Source organism: Athene cunicularia (genome assembly GCF_003259725.1).
Source record: "Athene cunicularia isolate RWA chromosome 3 unlocalized genomic scaffold, athCun1 chr3_part1, whole genome shotgun sequence".
Classification (NCBI taxonomy): Eukaryota; Metazoa; Chordata; class Aves; order Strigiformes; family Strigidae; genus Athene; species Athene cunicularia.
This window is the reverse complement of record NW_020799097.1, coordinates 53,709,341-53,729,313: the sequence shown is the minus strand read 5'-3', so window position 1 is coordinate 53,729,313 and position 19,973 is coordinate 53,709,341. Positions and strand designations below refer to the sequence as shown.

At 40.9% G+C, this 19,973-nt stretch overlaps 3 protein-coding genes across 4 annotated transcripts in view; 1 reads left to right on the top strand and 2 right to left on the bottom strand.

The window, feature by feature from the left end:
- Nucleotides 1–10,763, top strand: part of TRAPPC3L (trafficking protein particle complex 3 like) — a 30,395-nt gene extending 19,632 nt beyond the window's left edge. For both annotated transcript variants that reach the window (XM_026846259.1, XM_026846258.1), the window contains exons 4-5: nt 9,280–9,465; nt 10,513–10,763. In XM_026846259.1, the coding sequence (XP_026702060.1) occupies nt 9,280–9,465; nt 10,513–10,632 (306 nt within the window). In that variant the 3' untranslated portion in view covers nt 10,633–10,763. The remainder of the gene's footprint in view (nt 1–9,279; nt 9,466–10,512) is intronic.
- CALHM5 (calcium homeostasis modulator family member 5) lies at nt 2,169–8,662 on the bottom strand. Its single transcript, XM_026846257.1, is given in 4 exon segments — nt 2,169–4,997; nt 5,000–5,132; nt 8,010–8,241; nt 8,243–8,662. Coding segments are annotated over 4 exon segments (906 nt in total). The 5' UTR covers nt 8,530–8,662; the 3' UTR covers nt 2,169–4,743.
- A 4,828-nt stretch (nt 10,764–15,591) lies between the features above and the next one.
- Nucleotides 15,592–18,491, bottom strand: CALHM6 (calcium homeostasis modulator family member 6). The gene is made up of 2 exons (XM_026845524.1): nt 17,912–18,491; nt 15,592–16,092 (listed from the first exon to the last, which is right to left on the bottom strand). Exons 1-2 carry the CDS (start codon nt 18,443–18,445, stop codon nt 15,676–15,678), a joined length of 951 nt encoding a protein of 316 aa, XP_026701325.1. The 5' UTR covers nt 18,446–18,491; the 3' UTR covers nt 15,592–15,675.
- Nucleotides 18,492–19,973: the final 1,482 nt, after the last annotated feature.

The following is a 19,973-nucleotide window of genomic DNA, read 5'->3' as shown; positions in this document are numbered from 1 at the left end:
CAGTGAGGGTAGAATTAAAAAAAGATAAAGCAGGCCATGTAAAAGTAGTCTTTCTGCTCACTGGCAAATTGGGATAAGAAAATGGAAATCAGCTGAGGAAACAAAGCTCAGCTGAAGAAGTAATGTCCAAGGCTGGATTCAGAAGTTGGATCTAAGTATAAGTGAGGATTACTTTTGAAGTGAGGGTGATAATTTTGCTTTATAATTCTACAAAATCTAATTTTAACTTCAATTCTGTTTCACAAGACCTCTAGCATCATTGATCTGATCAAAAGACATGCAAAAAAAATAGTTTCTGGATTTAGATCTAATCCTAGAATAATGTTACCTTCTATATCTCAAAGTCACCATGCCCCAGGAGGTGTCTGTGTATGCTACAGGTGGGAGCCACTGGGCCATGCCCTCTGGTCCACAGTGAGCTCACAAGCTCCATAGCTGTGTTAATACAATGCTGTGCCTTAGGTTATATCCCTGAAAAGCAGTGGCTGGAGACATGGGCTTTATGATGGAAGCTCAGTACTCCATGAATGCAGTAAATTTATATCTCTGAAGCTGCTTGTAGAGAGGCCCTTGGGGACCACTTCTGCTGGGGTAATCCAACCATGTCACCCCCAAACTCAGAACTGTAGACAAGAGATGTGGTTCTCCTTCCCTTGGGAGATCCTGCCACACAAGATCCCTGTATATTGACCTACGGGCAGTTTGAAAGTCTGGCAGCTGGCAGAATTTATGAAGCTGGAAAATGTTTCTTTTGAAATCTCAGCAGTGAAATCTCAGTGAGAAATGCATACAGCAGGTTGCTGTGCTAAGTGGTAGACAGTAAACTGCAATATGAAGTGCTGCACTGTAAACAATAAAGAAAAGTTTGTGAGCACGTGGAAACAGCAACAGATGGCAAGACCTTTAAAGCATCTTGCTCTTCCCAAACACTGACTAAGTACTCAGAATGAAAAGTATGCTAGCAGGAATTTTATTTTGGCTGCCTTTCCCCTTCTATGCAGATTAATTCTGGTCTTTTATTAATCTTGTTTTTATGTCATCTGAAACATGGTTTCATTTTCTTTAACAGTCTCTGTTATCACTTGCTTTGTGACATTACTTACGCATACAATGTTTTGTAGTGAAAAGTCTCCAGTAGTATATAAAAGGACTGATAAGTTAGCGGCCTCCTAATTATTTCAGTAATTCTAGATTGTATTTGAGCACCATCAAAATGTTAATGAATTTTATTCTTGCTGCTTGAGAGAAATGGGATGCTGGTTGAGACTTTGAAAAAAGGCAGTGGTACATTTTTAATTCTGACTGCATAGATTTCTTGTTTGACATTAGTAATACATAATCCCATAGAGTTGCAAGTGACATTTTGAAGAGATTTTGCTTTATATGGGTGTCATTTTGATATTGTGCCTGTGTACTCAAAAAAGAATAGATATTTTTTCTTCCATTTCATATAGGTAGAAACGAGACAGATCTATGGATGCAACTTTCAAAACCGCTCATTCATTTTACTTCCTTGTCATTTGGAGTCACAAAGAAAGTTTGAAAGGACCTTTGGTTTTACTCTCTGAGTTGTGTATGGTAGTTTTAAAGGAACTCCTGTCCAGTCATAGTCTGTTTTTGAAAACAGTGTTCATATCTATTAATGGAATTACTTATCTATGTACTTAAATTATTTTTCTGCTGACACTTTTTTACAGTTTTCACTTGATAGCTCTTTGCAGTTTTGCCTTAATTTGGTGCTCCATTGCAAACCAGCTACTGGTTTTGCATAGTTTCCATGCAAGTTCTCTTTTACACAGGAAATTTTAACAATAGAATTTGGACAGATTTGTCATACCATAATGCATATTACAGCTGAAACTAAATTGAAAGCATATGAGAGCCTAGAACACTTAACCAGTTTTTGTTCTTGCAACAAAGACTTAAAAGTTTGATGGAGGAGCAGATGTGTAGCAGAAGAAGAGTTAAGAGAATTTAAATGAAAAAAATGGTTTCTCACAGAGAAGAAGTAGTAAATTAAGGGACAAAGCACAGAGAATTGAGCAGAATTTTCCTGTTTATTTGTGAACTCATATTTTGATGCACATCAGAGTCAGTGCAAAATCTAAATTTTCCAAGAGAAAATTATGATTCTGCTGGTTTTTGCTTTTTGTTTTTTTTCCCCAGTTTGTTTTGGATAGTGTTGACAATAGTCTTTGCCTCTTTCTGAGCTGCTATAGTAGCTGCTGAAATTTATTTCAGGGACAATGTTGATACAAAACAGCTTTTGAGATAGCTGCTTGAAGGACAGGGTTAGATTTGCCAAAACCAGACTTCAGTTGAAAGCATAGGCTCAAACTGGCTTTTGTTTTTTATAGTGGCATACCAGAATCCACATGCAATTGCATTAAGTCACAGACATTTTGGTAAGACAACACAGTTAGAGTAACACAGCCCTAAGGAATGAAGGTCAGGGTGAGACTTTGGCTCCTGCCATGTACATGTTGCAGCACTAAGTGTTCAGCAGCTGCTCTTAGAGGTGGGGACACTCTCAACATGAGTTACCTGCAAACATGAAGCAGGGTGAAGATGAGGAGAGGATAATGCACCTTGGTTTGGCCCCTCCACAGTGAAGGAGGAGGCCAGGTTGGGAAACACTCCTCTTTCAGGTGGTCCTGAATACTCAGGTGCAGAGCTTTAAACTTTCTCCTGAGGAAAAAAAGAGGGTGCTAAACACCCAAAGTGGTAACCCTCTGTCTTCCCACCTCTACCAGCTATGCTTTTGCATCTGGATCCCAGCTCTTATATCACGGTGGAGACCTCATCCTTCCATCAACCCACTTGTTTCCCATATTCCTTGATCAGCTCATTGACCTACTTAGCATCCTCCCCTTTGCATCCCAACTTGCTTTGGTTTTCTGTTGTACCAGTGAGGAGGGAGGTGGAAAGATAGCTTTGGGAAGGGAAGTTTGGCCCAGGCAGGGGGGGCATCCTGTTAAGTGGTCTCTCCCCTTGCATATAGAGAGAAGGTGAGTTGGGACTGGGCAGTAGATGTTGGGGCATCTCTGATAGAGAAAAGCAGACAAATAGGGAGGGACATATACCCTTGAATTAAATAGTTGCTATACTGGGAGAGGAGCCTTGGCAGAAAAATGCATATGTGCCAGACATGGTGTCAGACATGCCTGTTGTTGTGACTTTCATTTTGTCAGTGTTACCTCTGTGCTTTCTGCTGCAGCAGGTACATTTAGGCATATAACATGTTCGAAGTCTGCTGCATGGTGGGTCAGCTGGAGTAAAAAACTTTAAAAGCTTTGTTCAAAGATGACAAATTCTTCAAAACACAGAGAGAAAATTCTAAGCATGCAGTGGAATTAGCTCTTGACATTTATTTTTAAAAGAGTAATGGTCTGTAAATGCAGATAGATATTTTTTTCTGCTGAGGAAGTGTAATGAGTATGAGAACAGCTGGGCAGAGTACCTTGGTTTGTTGTTAAGAGCCTGATTCAAGCAGAGCAGAAATAGGATTCTTTGCAGTCTTGGGGAGACTGGCAGTAAAATGCTGTATAAAAGCCTGCCCAGTCACCCCAGGGGAAGAAACTTGGCAGAAATTTTGTTCTCCTTTTAGACAGCAGAGACTCTGGACAAGCTGTGTGAGAGCCATGTGATGAATTCCAAGTAAAGCATAGGGCTCTTGGGGTGAAGCGCAGAAGCACTGATCATGCAGTCACCTCACCTGCATTCTCTGCCAGTTCCAGACAAATTTCCTAATTTATTCAGAAAAATGAAAATCAGCCTGCTGCAAAAATATTTTCTTGCCTTAAAACGTGGAATTTCCTTCCATGCCCTCTGTCATGCAATGGTTGTAGGCCCAGTACAAACAGTGTTACATAGCTCTACAGGATGCATCCTGTGTCCAAAACCCACTCAGAACAGGAGCTTTATACCTCTACAAAGAGAAATTATCTGGAGAAGATAATACCAAGTACTCTATGAAGGCAAAATATCATTGATGCATTTTCATTATTGTAGCAAAGCACTAACAACTACTGATTATGTTTCAAAATAGCATGTTCTTTTTTAACAAACCCACAAAAGTTTCAAGCTCTTGGTACCCTACACTTTGGCTGTAAGGTTTGTCTAAAAAACTGCCTGGCACCTCACTGTCAGTGGAAGTCACTGCCCCATGTCCCAGGTAGATGTCTCAGGGACTAGAAGACCAAGGCTGTTCACCATGACCATCTGTAGTGTTCTAGGTGCAGACACTGAGATGCCTTGAGTGACCACTGATGCGTCAAAACAATGCTGTACCTGCAAATGGCTTGGAAATGACCTGGAAGCAAAACCTTTACTTTTTGTGGGCTGTCAGAAGGCCACACACATCTATTATTATATTCATACCTTTTAAATGGTGTTGCTTTCTGATAGCCTCTTCATTTACATAGGATGAGCATACTATAGTGCCTTTTACATAGGGTATAGTTAAAACCCTCTTGTAGAAGTCAGTATTCATCTCTTTTTGCTGTCAGCTCTTGATCCAGAGCCAGTGTCGTTAGTAGAGCATGAACCCTGGGTGCCATGGAGGACTGCAGCCTTTTCACTGATGTAGGGAAGTAATTTCATTCCATCCTTTTGGAGCAAGTTTGTAACTGGGAGAGAATGTCATGAAGAAGAAAGAGGCCATTGTGAAAAAAACATAGACATGAAACCAGCTAGAAGTATGCTATATTATCAAGATACTAAAAAGCTGAAAACATACTTGATCTATTTTATTTCCCTTCTGTCTACGAAGTCTAGAACTGTCTGTCTTTCCACTTTGATTTCTTTCGGGCCTTCTTCAACTAGCCTGTGAATTGTGCTGTAATGCTGTTTGCTACTGCTGAAAGAGTAGAGCTGGGAGGCAGCTTCCCACTCCTGAAAATCTGGCAAGGGAAACTCTTCTGGCTCCTTGTTCTCAAAAAGGCACTGCAGGTTTCTCTCGCTCAGTTTGGTGGCATACAGCTGGAAAATCTGATCCATTGCTCCTTCTCCTTCTCTGCATACACCCTCCAGAACAGGAGCTGGAGGTGGCCGACTTTCGACTGGCAGCTGACGCAGCAAGTGGTTAGCAGGGACAGAAGAGCTGTGGTAGCTATCACACACCAGCCTAAAATCTGGGGGAAAAAAAAAAAAGAAAGGAGTTTCAGGTTAAAAATGCTCAAGTAAAAATGCTACTTAAATCAAGAGTGTCTGACAGAGTGACTGCACTTTGTACAGTGGGCCTGCCACTCCTCTTGGGACCCCACTATGGGCATCGTATCCCAGTTTGCACTTGGTGCCTGGCATTAGCGTTAATGGAGTGACCATATGGGGACCAAAGGGAAGCAGAAGATGTCAAGATTGAGGATTCTTAGTAGCACTCATCTTGATGTCTTCTTTTCAGGAAGGCAAAAGCTGGTTGGTTTTTACAGTGGAAGATAAAACACTCAAGAGAAATTGGTTTTTACTAGAGTCTGGCTGCCTCTCCATCCTATTTTACAACAAAGGGAACACATATAACAGCTGAAGAGACATGTCCAGTGCAACGGCAATGGCAGGTTCGGGACAGATGATCTTGAATCAGACTTAAACTACAAGACTGTGTATGAAGAAAAGTCTAAGAGAGGTCTAAGTGATCAATCAAATAATGTTATGGCTGAGTAGAGCTATTCAGAAAACATAGTGGACCTGAGATCAGGAGTAGCATCTGGGTAATTTAGAGAGGATATTGATGAGAGTATATTGCAAAACTATAACCATCTGGCATGTAGTGTCTTGGACTGGCTCACTGGATTCTGTCACACAAAGGGAAAAGTGCCTAGGGAGAATAAAATACCACAATCACTAAATGGTTTTCTATCTCCTGAAAGCATTAACTAAAATTGCACAAGGAAGAATTAGGATTAAGACACAATTCTGAATTGTGATGAACTCCAAAACCAAAAAGGTAAGTAACTTTTATCCCAGCTCAATCAACCATTTAAACTGTGACCATTTTTAGATGTGTTGTTTTCAGACTTCTTTTTAATTAAAAAAACCCAAAACACCAACTGCATTAATAAGGTAACAGAAATATAAAAGATGGTTTGAAATTTAAAAAGCATTCCCCAATTCTTTTACCAGGAGGTTCAGTGAAATCTATGCTATTCTTGTGAACTTTTTTGTGTTTGATGAATCAGCCCTTTATAGTGGAAAATAATTTTTGATGCCAAAACTGCTTTAAAATTACTTTCTTGCCTAATCCTGTGAGAATGCTGGGAGGAGAGTGCATGAGAAAGAAGAAATAGCTTGTGTGTTGGCAGGTCTGTGTTGGCACTGGAATAGAGCTCAGATCATCTACACACTGATTAAAAATCATTGTTGTGTTTTCAGAGAACTTTGTTGAAATACGCTTTTCCAGCATCACTCAACTTTTTTTTGTTGCAAGTTCAGACTTTGACAAAATTCCGTTAAGAACATTTTAAAAGAAAGAGTTACTTCCAGGATTAAAGCAAGGGCTGAGGGCGGAAAAATGTGCTTTGAAATTGTTATTGTGGGATGTTCTCCTCTAAGGAGAGCAGAGGTGTGAACACAATTTTTTTCATGCCTCGTGCCACTGGCCTAGCCAATAGTTTTACCCACCTACTGTACTGTAATGTGAAACATTTGCAAAAAAATTACTTGTTTTCAAACAGTGGAACAAATTCCAGTGTGGAACAAATCTGCTAGGTTTCAAGACCCATCTAAACTGGAACTGATTTGCCATGCTTTAATAGTGATGATATGCAGAGCTGTAACTTTTCTCATGTGAACTCTTGCACTGATGGTAAAAAAATAACTGCCAGTAAAAATCTGTATTAAGATGAGAGACTATAGAATGTTTCCTCAGGGAAATATGTGAAACAGTGAAACTTGACAAACAATTATTCTTATGGACTGGAAGAAAAGCTTCACTTTCTTTTATTTTTCTAGTCACTTTGTGCTGACTGATGATTTCTATGAGTATTTGAGAAACTGCCTTTTTAGCAGCTTTTCACTTTCTTACAGCTTGGAGAATGAACCCCTGTATTCTCATGCTATAAAGTGAGTCACTAGTCTTTCAGTATTTCCTATACATACAACTTAAAGTCTTAAGCAGTATTTGTTATTTCCTTCTAAAGCTCTCAAATAAAATTATTTGTCTGCAGTGCAGGCTTTGTCTTCATTCCAGTCCTATTTGCATGAGGACTTGAAAATAAAACTGGTTCTTGGGGAAGAAATGGTTCCAGATGGAAAAAAATGTCTTGACAAAAACTTTCTGGCTCCACAGAGTGTTTTTCCTTCCTGCTGACAATCATCTTTCAATCATTTTCTGTAGCCTGTTTTTTCTTTTTTTTGTCTTGATTTTTTTGTCTCTGAATTTATTTACCTTTACAAGGCGGTGAGAAGAACTGTATCACATGAATATAGTAAAATGTAATACAATCTAAGCTTTGCATGTTCTGCTTGTTTTATTTTAGTGTTTCTTCCTTCCTCCAAGTAGGACAAAACCATGCTGTCATCTGGCATCATTAACATGAAGAACACAAACAGAAACATGTTATGTAAGCAGACATAAATCTGTCACAAATCTTATTTTCGAGCATTTTTCTACTGTTAGTGACCTAAGTTTTCATTACAGTTGTCATGATGGTAGAAAATAGGAGAATGTGATATCGATTTTTTAGTTGGACAGACCCCTTTAATGGAGTGACATCTGTTAATTCAGCCTCCTAAACAGTATTTTTCTCCTTAGAGCAATCTTCATTCAGGAAGAAAGATTTAAGTTATCTGATCTTACTGATCCTGCTGTCAGTGGGACTCCCCAGGAAGTATGGCACAGCTCAAACTGAACTAAAAGATGTATTGATTGTATTTTTGCAAGGCTGCATCATGCCAAAACTTTTCTTATTTGAAACCAATGGTTTTATCTGAGCATCTGACATCGGAGTCTTTCACAGATAAATCACAGAGGCAGTACAAACTGCATAATGCTCTTTATTTATTTTTCTTACCTGGGACTGTGCTTGAAGAGTTCGTTTCAGTTCATCACTTTCTGGAAAGGTCATGGAGCCTCTGTCACAGGCTACCTTGTGTAGCTCTTCAAAGCACTTTGTAGATTTGCTGAGGCAAACTGCACGTAAATAGGCGGGATTTTTCACGCCACTCATGGCACATTCATAAAAAGTCCCATTGAGCAAAGCCACAAAAAGCCACATCACTGGCGCTACCAGAGCATTTAAAGTGAAAATGGCAGATATTCCCTCTGGGGAATATTTTTCTGGGATTCACCCAGCAGCCCGTAAAAAGTTTCCAGGTCTTGCGATTGATGAAATATCCAATAATTAGTAAAACAAAAGCTGGGAAGAAGAGAAATACCAAACCGTACCTGAAGTTTTCATTGCTGCAGGGGCATCTGAAAGCAACAAGAGAAAACAGACGTTCACCTCCCATTGTCAGCAGCGCCATAAAACTGTAACCTACAGTAGTTTTCCAGTTAATAAAGAATGCCATCATTGCTTGGAAACCATCCATGTTTGACACTCACTAAAGAGGTAGAAATCAAGACACTTTATCTTTGGTTGTAGCAGTCTGTAGTGGTGCAGCAGGGGAGAGCAAGCTCTCCAGAGGAGGAGCAGCCTGCTGCTAGCCTGCCTGCATACGCCCTGTCTAGATAACGCCATGATGTCACTGTCTGGAGAAACGCGCTCACAGGGGACCCCTCCACTAGCAGAGCAGATGTTGCACATTTGCAGTAACGTTCATTGGTGGTGGAAGGAAAGCAAGCAATGCTCTATATCATCAAGTCTGCAGTCTTGGCAGTCTTACTCTTGGCAGGTGGTTGTTTCTTTTTGTGACAGCAGATGGAGATGGGAGTTAAAACACACACTCATCAGTTGCAGGAGTTTTTGAGCTGTAATTATCAAAGTTGCCGGCAATGTAGTAAAGGACTTAACAGAGATGCTGATGGTCCCAGGGGAGCGTGACATGACTGAAAGCAGACCAGTGATAACAGTGAAACCACTGTGGGGTTGTAAATGTAGGAACATCAAAGACAGAATAAGCAGCCTTCTGCTGTACTTCCTTGGAATATCCCGTAGCTCCGGATTTACATCTCTCGCTCAAGCTGATCACAGAAGAGACAAATCTAGTTCAATTTCCAGCCTCTCCAGCCCTTCTCCCTATTTTCTTGGGGTAAAGCTGGTCTACAGAATGCTGCATCCTGAAGTTTCACCTCTGGTTTGCACACAGCAGATTCAAGCATCAGAGTTTCATCTTTTGCAGGTTGCTTTCAAGATGTACCTTGGAGTCACCCCTACTGTGAGCTGCAGTAGTGCCGCAAGAAATGAATTCTCCTTAATCCTGGACAAAAACCCACTAGTGGACTTTGTGGAGGAGCTGCCAGCAGAACGAGCATCACTTTGCTACTGTAACCTCCTTTGCGGGGTGATTCGAGGTGCCTTGGAAATGGTAAGGAAGTGCACATCAGATTTCTCCATTCTTTGTTAATATGCAGAGGCACAGGAAAGAAAAGCGACTTGCTCAGGTAAATGAAGGAAATTTAGTGGTGTTGAACTTCTCTCTCAGATTAAATGTCTATATCTAAATTAAAAGAGGGTCAGACTGATCCTGGATCCTGAGGTAGAGAAGCACATAGGTTGGCTCACCTCCACACTGTCCCTGCTTGGCTCTTCCATGGCCGACTTGGGTGCAAAATCCAGGTGGGACCGGACAGCCAGCTAACACATAATGTGGAGAGCCAGGGGGGCATGCTGGACGACTCTGCTGCTCCTTGAGCTTGTCTCATTTTCCTGCATAGGTGTAATCAGTAATAGCCATCCATGATTCTTTACAAATATGTGAAGATAAATAATATTATTAGGTTACTGCAGCACCTGCTGAAAGGGAGAACAAAGTGTGGATGAGTATAATGTTAAAAGCATCAGAAGTGTATCAGATGTCATTACAAATTTTGTTCTTAAATTTAAGACTTTTATGAAAGTAAGCAAAGGGCATCATTTGAAAGTCACTGATTTGTAGAGCTTCTGTGGCATTTCTTGAAAGATAACTTTTGGGCTGCTTTATTTTTCTGTCAATGTCTAATTAATCGTAAATCTTATGTTTCAAGAAAATTAAAGATGTACAAGTATTATATATGTACATCACTCAATTATAGTATCTGATATAGGAATAATTAATAAAAGTATTATAAGTATTGGTACATGACTGGGAAATTATGTGATCACAAAATCATCAAGTACACAATTTAAATTCCTGGAAGAATGCAAAGCACTTGAATGAAGGGTAATGTATTATACAAATTCCAGTGTGTAAAAACTCCCTTTTTATTAACTTAATTGGGAAATATACTTTAAAACAATCTAGAAATCCGTTCCTTATGAAAGCTGACAAAGGGAGTCCCCTTGTGGTAAGAGAGAGAGGAAAAGTTCTTTATACTGGAGGAGGGGGAAAACTGGGCATTTCTTTGCTAAACTGATCTGATCTGATTCTGTCTAGGTTCACTTACCAGCAGAAGTTACCTTCCTCCAGGACAGGCTGAAGGGTGATGCTGTGACAGAAATAGGAATTACATTTTTAAGGAAAGCTGAAGACAGAAAGCACAGAAGAAATAAATGAAAAAAAAAATACTGGGAGAAACCCTTGCTGAGGGATATTATGCACCTTCTGTTTCTGAAGAAGACATGCAGGGTAAAAATGGCTTTGGTGAGCCAACTGCACCAGTCACACATTTGAAAGGTGCCGGGCAGTAAACGCCTTTTCAAGTCAGTCTTCTCTTCAAGAACACTGATTTTATTAAACTGAACAAAGCATGGTGTATTTTATGTATAGTCGCTGTGGATCTGTACTCATCTAAGGAAACTCGAATAAAAATTCGGAGATTGCCACACAACTGGTTTGCTGGTTGTTGTGCCTGTTCTTACCTGGCCTTCATCACTGGCCATTGTATATCTTCCCCTTGGCAGTGGACTTGTTACCACAACATGACTGGAAGGTAGAGAAATAGCAGCCTCACAGAGACCTGAGTTATAGGAAAGGTTTCATATTGGCTGGTATAATGCAAGATACCTGGAAAAGGGTTGGACAAAACCTCAGATCCTAGCACAGTACCCTGTTCACAAAGCCAGCTCACCACCTTCTAACCAAAGCACTTGTTTTAAAGAAATGCAAACCCTCAGTTCAGTTCAGCAAAGCCCAGAGTTAATTCTGATTTTATCGTTGTGATTTGTACCCTCATCTATTTTTCCCTCGGTCTGTTTACCTCTTAATCCTGCTAAGTGAGGGGCACCTCTTACCTTGGGGGCAGCAGGGTTCATTCCCACCAGCTCTGTACAATCCTCATGATAATCCTTCTCCATTAGTCTTAGCATTGTCATACAGTGCTTGCACAGTGTAATGGAGCTTTAAGAGAACAATTTTTTTTTGTACAGAACAAAAGCTAAGCTATTCATTACGCAGCCTTGGGCTCAGCCCAACTTCTGTTACTTGATACTAATAACTAGTTGCAACATGTAACAACATGTTACAACCAGTAACAAGTCTCCCTATTTGTTTTTAATACTTCTCTGATCAGGGCTGAAAGGTCTTGCGGAATTTGCCTGATTTCACTGCCTGTGCAGGAGCCCTCAGTGCAGTTTTTTTCAGGTTATGCCCAGCTGGCTGACATGGGCATATGGCAACTTTGGCTGACCACAAAAAGGTTCTTTACAAGGCAGTGGCCATTTTTCCTTTTTCAAGCCACATCCTACCAACCAAATATTCTCTCTTTTTATAATTATCCTGAAAGTGAATAGCCTATATATACTGTCCTTGTTTTGCAAGATACAATTCTCTTACTAGCATAAGTAGGAAGGTGATAGTCCCCCTGTGCTCTGCACTGGTGAGGCCACACCTGGAGTATTGTGTCCAGTTTTGGGCACCTCAGTAAGAGAGAGATATCGAGGTGCTGGAGCGAGTGCAGAGGAGGGCAACGAAGCTGGTGAAGGGCCTGGAGTACAAATCCTATGAGGAGTGATTGAAGGAGCTGGGACTGTTCAGTTTGAGGAAGAGTAGGCTGAGGGGAGACCTCATCACTCTCTACAACTCTCTGATAAGGACATTGTAGAGAGGTTGGTGCTGGTCTCTTCTCACAGGTGATTAGTGACAGAACGAGGGGGAATGGCTTTAAACTGCAACAGGGGAGGTTCAGACTGGACATTAGGAAAAAAAAAATCACAGAAAGAGTGGTCAGAGAGTGGAATAGGCTGCCCAGGGAAGTGGTGGAGTGTCTCTGGATGTGTTTAAGGGTCATTCAAATGAGATGCTGGGGGATATGGTGTAGGGGAGAACATCGTAGAGTAGGGCTGATGGTTGGAGTCAGTGATCCCAAGGGTCTTTTCCAACCTGAAAGATTCTATGATTCTTACTTAAACTTCTCTTGCATTAGACTTGCACGCGAATGTGTGTGTGTGCATGCACACACCTATGGTAATATTTTCTGTTGAGGTCTGTGCCAGTTAAAAAAACATCAGTCACCACATTGCAGTGACATGTAGGCTGACTTCTGTGTATTCAGTCCTGTTAAAAGATTTTCTGCCCGCAGACATTAGCCAGCAAAGTCAAGGATGGATATTACATTTTTAAAGCAAGGACCATTAGTGTCATCCTGGGGCCTTTGCAGTCTTGCCACACTGACTTTGGTGTGGCCAAGGCTTCCTCCCCTTCCTTCTATGTCAAACATTGCAGTGATGGACCATGTAGGACATCAGAGCTGTTTCTTTAGGTTTCAGCATTTCAGAATAAACAGCCCAAGGAAATCTTTACTTCTACTTGGACATGGTAAGTTTTGAAGGATAAATTTCCACCATGAAAATGAATATATAGCGGAAATGCCTGAGCAACTCAAGGCAGCACAGATTTAAGATCAAGTCAAGGGGCAACATGAGACTGCCAGACTAGGCTGCGTGCTAGTTCATACTCATGTCATATCCTGCTTGTGCGTCTGGTCATACAGCAATCATTCCTCTCGGCTCAGCTAGGGTCTGGGCAGACGTGCTCAGTGCACATGTGCTTTGCTGTTAGTGTTTTTTTGTATTTTCTTCTTACACTGGATCACCTTGTCCATTGTGTTCTAAAGGTGGAGTAAGTAAATGTTAGGTAGAAAAATGGTAATAATAGAAAAAACAGTGCCCCACACTAGCATTAGTTGCTGACATTAGCTACCTAATGCACATACAGGTTTTTTGCTTGTCTCACTTGGTAGCATATTCACAGTGTTCCTCAGTGTCTTATTTTAGTGTAGGCCCTTCTTCTGAATGTGTCTAATGAAACACTCACAAGTGTGCTTAAGCTTCTCTTTGAAATTTCCTTCCTTATAAATGTAATTACATACAGAAGATATGAATGTTACATAAAGGTGAGGAAAAATCAAAATTCAAATATGACTGCATACAAAAACAGTATATAAACATCTGCTTCTATCCTTATACATATTTTTTTTTCCTTCTCCCAAAAGTCATATTAGCTGTGAAAAATAGACTGCCATCGCTGCCAGCAAACTTGAAGGTATGTCTTGCACTCCCATTTGAAGCCTTTGCTCATTGATTTTAATTAGAAGTGCTGTCTCTGTGTCTTCCCCAGAGAGCTGAGGCAGCTTTGGTAATGACCCTGGCAGTTGTGACCGTGAGTGGGAAGTGGCAAAAGCCCACCCAGAGGCAGCTGAAGGATTAACACATATTCTGAGGGTGTTTTAACTGCAGCTTCTCACCAGGAAATGAAATAGGGCATGGCTTGTTCCTGGAGACCTTCGGTCCATCCTGAAGTATTTTATTATATCTCTAAGGTAAAGCCTGGCCCCACTGCGTCAAAGAATGTTTTGGCACTGATTAAAATGAAACCAGGACATTGTTTCCCTTCCACTTATGACATTCCAGAGTAGATTTATCTTTCTCCAGATGTCAATGAACAAATGCACTCTTCAATACCAGAGGTAAAATGAAACATTTTTAACTGAACCATGCTTCCTGGAGGCACAAGTAACAAATTGGACACTTGTTACTCTATTATCATCAGGTTTCTGAAGGGAAAAGAGCACTCAGGAATCCAGTGACTCTGTGATAAAATTAATGCTTTTAAAAATTCTTTTCTATATACAGAATTGGTTTTTTCTCCCTTTATATGCTTTATTTTCAGTTTATAATAAGAATGAAGCTTCCAAGCTAGTTATATTCAGCTAGTTAAAATAGGCTCTTCCCTTCCTTCTTCCTTGGAAAATGTAACAAACAACTTAATGGGATTCCTCTCTGTCTGCCTGAATAGTTTCCAAGTTAGAGTTTACTGTCTAGAAAGAGAAGATTTCTGTGAGGAATGAAAGGACAGCCTGGACCAAACAATCTGACTCATCTGTTTAAAATGCTCTTGTAAAAAAAGCTTTTCAGAGAAAAACTGAACTCTTCACTCAAAACTGGTATTTTTGTTTCCTATAATTAGATGTTCTTTGATAAGAACATTATTATTTGCTAATATGGATTGTGGATTTGTAATGTCCCTAAGTATGTAGCTGTGTTAAAAATGTTTGTTGATATAAGCTTCGCCTATACTGCCAAGTTATGCATAAGCCTAACCTCTCAAGACATTCTAATTTGCACTTAGACGCCATTCTGGATCAAGTTAAATACTGTATTTGGCAGGGACATCCAGGTATAGCTTAGGTACTGATGCCAGGGCCAAAATCCTATATGTAATATATATATATTTAAAACCCCATAATAATTATGCATTTTTCTGAAAAAAAAAAAAAAAAAAAAAAAAAAAAAAGAGGATTAAAATATTTAAATGGAATAAACCCATGAAGTTTATTGTTGATGTGTTTTCTCTGAAGCATTCAATTGCCTACTTTTTTTCCATTAAAGAGCCTTGCAATTACAGCAAATGAGCAGTAGCGCTAATTAAGAAGGCCTGCTTCAAAAGGTGATCAAGATCAGGCAGCAGGAGAGAAAATTCACCACCATGGAAGTTTTTAGTTTCACTGTTATTACCTAGAGCTGCTGAGCAGGTAGGGGTAAAATGGCTGGAATCTTTTTGCTCATCTATTCAGACTGATAAGCAGCTGAAGTCATTCCAATGGGCTCCTTTGTTATGCACAGGTAGCTCCAAAATGGTAATTGCTTCCCAGATTTTAAAAGATATGGTCCTTGCCTTGAGAAACTAATTGACTGAAAGTAAATATTTTAGTCTACAGCTTGCTCCACTGGAAGATATATTTGTCTAGTGAGAGCTTATAAAGTAAGCTGAATTTCTGATCAAAACTTCCATTCCTTTTTGTGTCTTTGATACCGCCAGGTACGATGGTTTGGTATTGTCACTCCAGTTGCCAAATGCCCTTAAGACGTTTGGTAATAATTTGACATAGTACATGCTCACATCTCTGTGGATGCTGATTATTTTACACATGTGGCTCTTCTTAATGAACAACAAGATATGAAAGCTCCGATCATGACAGATGTATTTATTGAAATATACTTAAGCAAAAGTAATAAAGTGTATTTAAAAACAAATCTGCTGAGGGTCACAACTATCAGATTTTACATACAATTCACATAGATTTCAGTAAGAGCACAGAATAAGACTCTTCCTATATCAGCAGGGTTAAAATACTGCAGGTGTTGCAAAGGATTTGTTTCATTAAAATCCTGATTCGCTTGCATTTGCTTCATCCACAAATCCTAAACCAGGGGGATTCTGATCTCCTTGCCCGAATCTGACGCTGTTGCCTCTGTTTGTACTAATGTACTTGTGTATCATGCTGTAATACTGCTCTTGCGAATTGAAGGTATACAAGAATGAAATCTTCCGCCAGTCTTCATTGCTGGGAGTCTGAAACGGTGCTGGGTCAGTGGCTTCAAAAAAGCAATTCATATTTATCTCTGCCAGCCTGGCTGCATGCTCTTTAGCCTTGATCTCAAAGAGCTCCTGTTCCTTTTTCAAGTAAATTTTCCAGAACTTGAGCTGAAGATAGCTAACCGGGGAGCAACAGCGGTTGATACATGTTGAAATCAGTGCCACAGTCATGATGCTGGCTATCAGGAACCATCCTATCAGCTTGGAAAAGAGATAGATGGGTTAATGGTGGTTTTGCAGGGTGATATGTGGGAGTATAGAACTTAACATTGCAGCAAAAACCGTAAGCAAAACCACAAAAACTGTAAGCAAAGACACCCTGGAGTGCCTGTAACAATCTTTTTGCTGCAGAAAGAGAGGAACCCATGCACACAGTTCAGCCAGACTTACAGAGCTTCTGCATCCCTGGGCTGATCTTGTAGGACTGAGGATGAATACCAAAAAAAAGACAAGGTGAAGTTCTTTCCTCAGTTATATCCAGCTTTCTTAACTTCAAAGTTAAGACCAAAGATATACTGACCAGCAGTTTCTACAGTTCTGGTCAGATTTATAGTGCAGAGGGTGCAGAATCACTCTGTCCACCTCTGGTGCTGCGAATTAGACCTACTTGCCTGTGTTTTATCTGTTCTTGGAAAGTACCTCCTCTCCCTGATGTCTGAGCCTGCAAAAAAATAGCCAGTTGCCACAGCACACAGGAAAAGTTGTGTCCTGTATGTTTGGTAGTCAGGACATGGATTTGACTATGGAATATGGAAATTCATTCTTGTTTTATACATGATTTTAACATCCCTAGATAGGTCTGAGGCCCCACCTAAAGCGGGTTCTAGTAGATGCTGGTCCCTCCAGTACCCAGTGGTACTAAGCTGGAAGCTCCAGGCAGAGATCTCACAGCACCCCCTTTCACCTCAGGCTGATTATTTTTTGAAGTGAAAAACATTGAGTGTTAAAGAGAAATGAATTTGTGTTCTTTTTGGTTCTTAATTTTGCTGAAAGTAGATCACACATTAAAAATAATGAACAGTAATAAAAATGCTCTCACACTTTTTCTGATTTTGTTTGATTGTTGGGTTTTCTTTAGATGCCATTGCAGTATCAGTAACAGTCAGTCTGCCTTGCTTTTTCTCCTTTCTTACCCTACCTGAATTCAATGGTATAGAATTTGCCCCTTTACAGCTTTTTTCTTGGAGAAAGCAGCATGCTAAATATTTAACAAATTTGTACTAAACAAGGACTTATAAAATTCCAAGTAACTATAATTTCTTATAAACTTAAGTTCATTAACCATGTTTTCCTGAGAAAAAATGATAAAGCCTGATTTTTTTACTGGAGTTAAGATGACAACCAAACAAACCCAGAAACAAAACTGGAGTGCTGCCAAAATTTCGGGGTTTCATTTCACTCCAAACAAAAAAAATCCACCCACAAGGGCTATTTTTTTGATCATGCGGTTTTCCTTCAGCACAAGGAAACTTAACAAGCCAGATACATATATTAAGCATTCTTTGAGAATACAAGTGTGAAATTATTAATAGGTTCAAGCGCTGAGATTTGTGGTCAAACAAGCTGCCTGTATTTGTTTCACTTGCCAGGTCTCTGTTGCAAGGAGACATCAGCTTCTTCTTTATTCGTGACCTCAGCTTCCCCTCAGCTAATGTGTCTTTACAGAAGTTTGAGCTATTTAGAGGGGTAAAAGTGCAAAAAGAGAACTCGCACCATGACTAAGTTAAAAGAGAAGAAAACTTGCTGTGGAAAGTCCTAGTCTCTAGGCTGATTCCCTGCCCAGATTTGAAAGAGGTTTTGTAAATAACAGTGCCAAACTATTGCCATGCAAACCCAGCAAATAGCATAAATATGCACTTGCTACCTTTCTGTTAGTGTCTTTTTGCTAATGATTTTTTTGCTAATCGTGTACTTTTGTAAATTATATAGCATGAGAGAGGACGGTTTACAGTCCCCAGCAGGCACATGCACTGAGCAGTCAGGGTTGAAGCCTGTGGGGTGAAGAGTGGCGAGGCTTTACCTGGGACTGTGCCTGAAGGGCGAGGAATTCACTCGATATCTTCTCCGATAACTTCTCATCGCAGGGTAACTTGACCATCAGTTTGTGGCACTCCAGTCCTTTATCTTTACACACAAGGTTCTTTATCAGGCTGCTCCCGCTGGCCGCGCACTCGTAGAAGCTGGCTCTGAGCAGGGCCACAGCGATCCAGGTGAGGGGGGCCACCGAGGCTCTGGCTGTCACTGGCACCAGGACAAGGCAGTAGCGGGCGCAGACTCCCCAGGGGCTGCAGCTGCAGCGCTTCTCCGGGGGGCAGCTGCCTGTCAGCAGGCGCCACGTCCTGGCGTTCACCATGTAGCCAAGCAGAAAGAGGATGAAGGCAGGCACTATGAGGAAGACGGAGCCGTACAGCATGTTTTTAGAATTGCAGGGACACTTGAACACCACAGATGAGAAGATGTGCTCGCTGGCAGCCGTCAGCAGGGACACGATGCTGTAACCCAGAACGGTCTGGTGGCGGATGCAGAAATCCAGCATCTTGTGTAACTTATCCATTTTCTCTATCCGCTTACTTTGAGGAGAGTGAGATCTCAGTTAGAAAAGCAAAAGAGAAAGACAGATGTCCTGAAGCTCTTATGACTTAGAGAAGCTCGCAACGCTTTCACTTTCTGTTGGTGGCTGTGGTGCAGTAAAGCATAGAAGCAGCTCTGCTCAGAGGAAACAGAAGAGCACAGGCTCACTACACAGTATCAAGGTTAAGTGGAGACCACAGTGGAAACACCCCAGTAAACAACATCAAAACAACAAAGATCTTTGTTTCTATAAAAATAGTATTTGTCCACACATGCATTGTAACTAGCAATGGCTTAAATCTCATCATCTTTTCAGTGAGGCAACAGATTCAAAGTGTGAGAAAACCACCCAGAATTGTGTACAGATTTTTATCCTGCCTTTATTATTAACAATATAATATGACTTGTTCTCTTATGGAAGAAAATGCAACTCTAATCATGTTAATTTTGCAAGCTAATTGATCAATATTTTTAAATAGAGAAAATCAGCCAGTGCAATGACCTAGCAAGTAGTTTCCCCTGAAGCTCCAGCTACCAGGTTACCATTCCAGACTTTGGAATCCCTCCTCCATAGCAGGTAGTGGTAGCTCTGTAGCCCAGAAAAAAAACCACCCCTAAACCAGCAGAAACTAAGCAGATGGCATGAAGTGGAAAAATGATGGAAAAGGCTTGAATAGTAAAGAAGAATATCTGGAAGGGATTGCTGGCCTTGGAAGACTGAGTTGCCTATGAAAACATTTGCTCCCAGAGTCCATAGGCTCCATTCATGCCCTGAGGGAGCTTGACTGGGCTCCTACCTAAGGTTTGTCTCATCTAAATCTAAATCTGAGTGCCACAGAATTAAGGAAGTTGAAGCTTTGTTGCTTGCTTGTAGCCGTGTAGCTGAAGTTCTCCGAGGCAACATATGCAGTGCAGTACTGGCTGTTGTCGCATGCTTGGTGACACCCAGATGTGCAGCCAGCTTGGGAGCTGCCACAACCACTTATCCTGGATTTTAGAGTCAAAATCACCTGCCTCTTGCATGAACTGGGAGCTCTCTGGCCTTACTGGGTGCATCTGCAATATGAATTCATCCTTTTCGGACTTAAAATGCTGCAATTTACACTGCATTCATTCTTCCTGGGCATTATCATGGTACAGAGGTTAAGCACAGAGCCAGAGCCTCACCTGAGGCTCAGGAAAACACAGCCTCCAGCTGGGCCAGCTTGATTTTGGTACTGGCAAGCTGCCTGCATCACTCTATGCTATACCTCGGCCTGCAGAAACCAAGTAGTTGGAAACAGAATGGCTTGTGAAAATGCTGTGAGATCCTAAATTACTTTCAATGAACTTTGGATGTAATTAAACCTTCCAAAGGGCTCTTGCAGCTCTTTGGGTGCTAAGCAGAGGGTGCAGAGTCACCAGAGCAGGCAGTGGTGGTGCAGGTGGCTGCCAGGCTCACACCAGACATGCTGTGCTCTGCACCAGGCTACTGCTGCTGCTGTGGTGGCTGCTGCTGCTGCTGGGGAAAC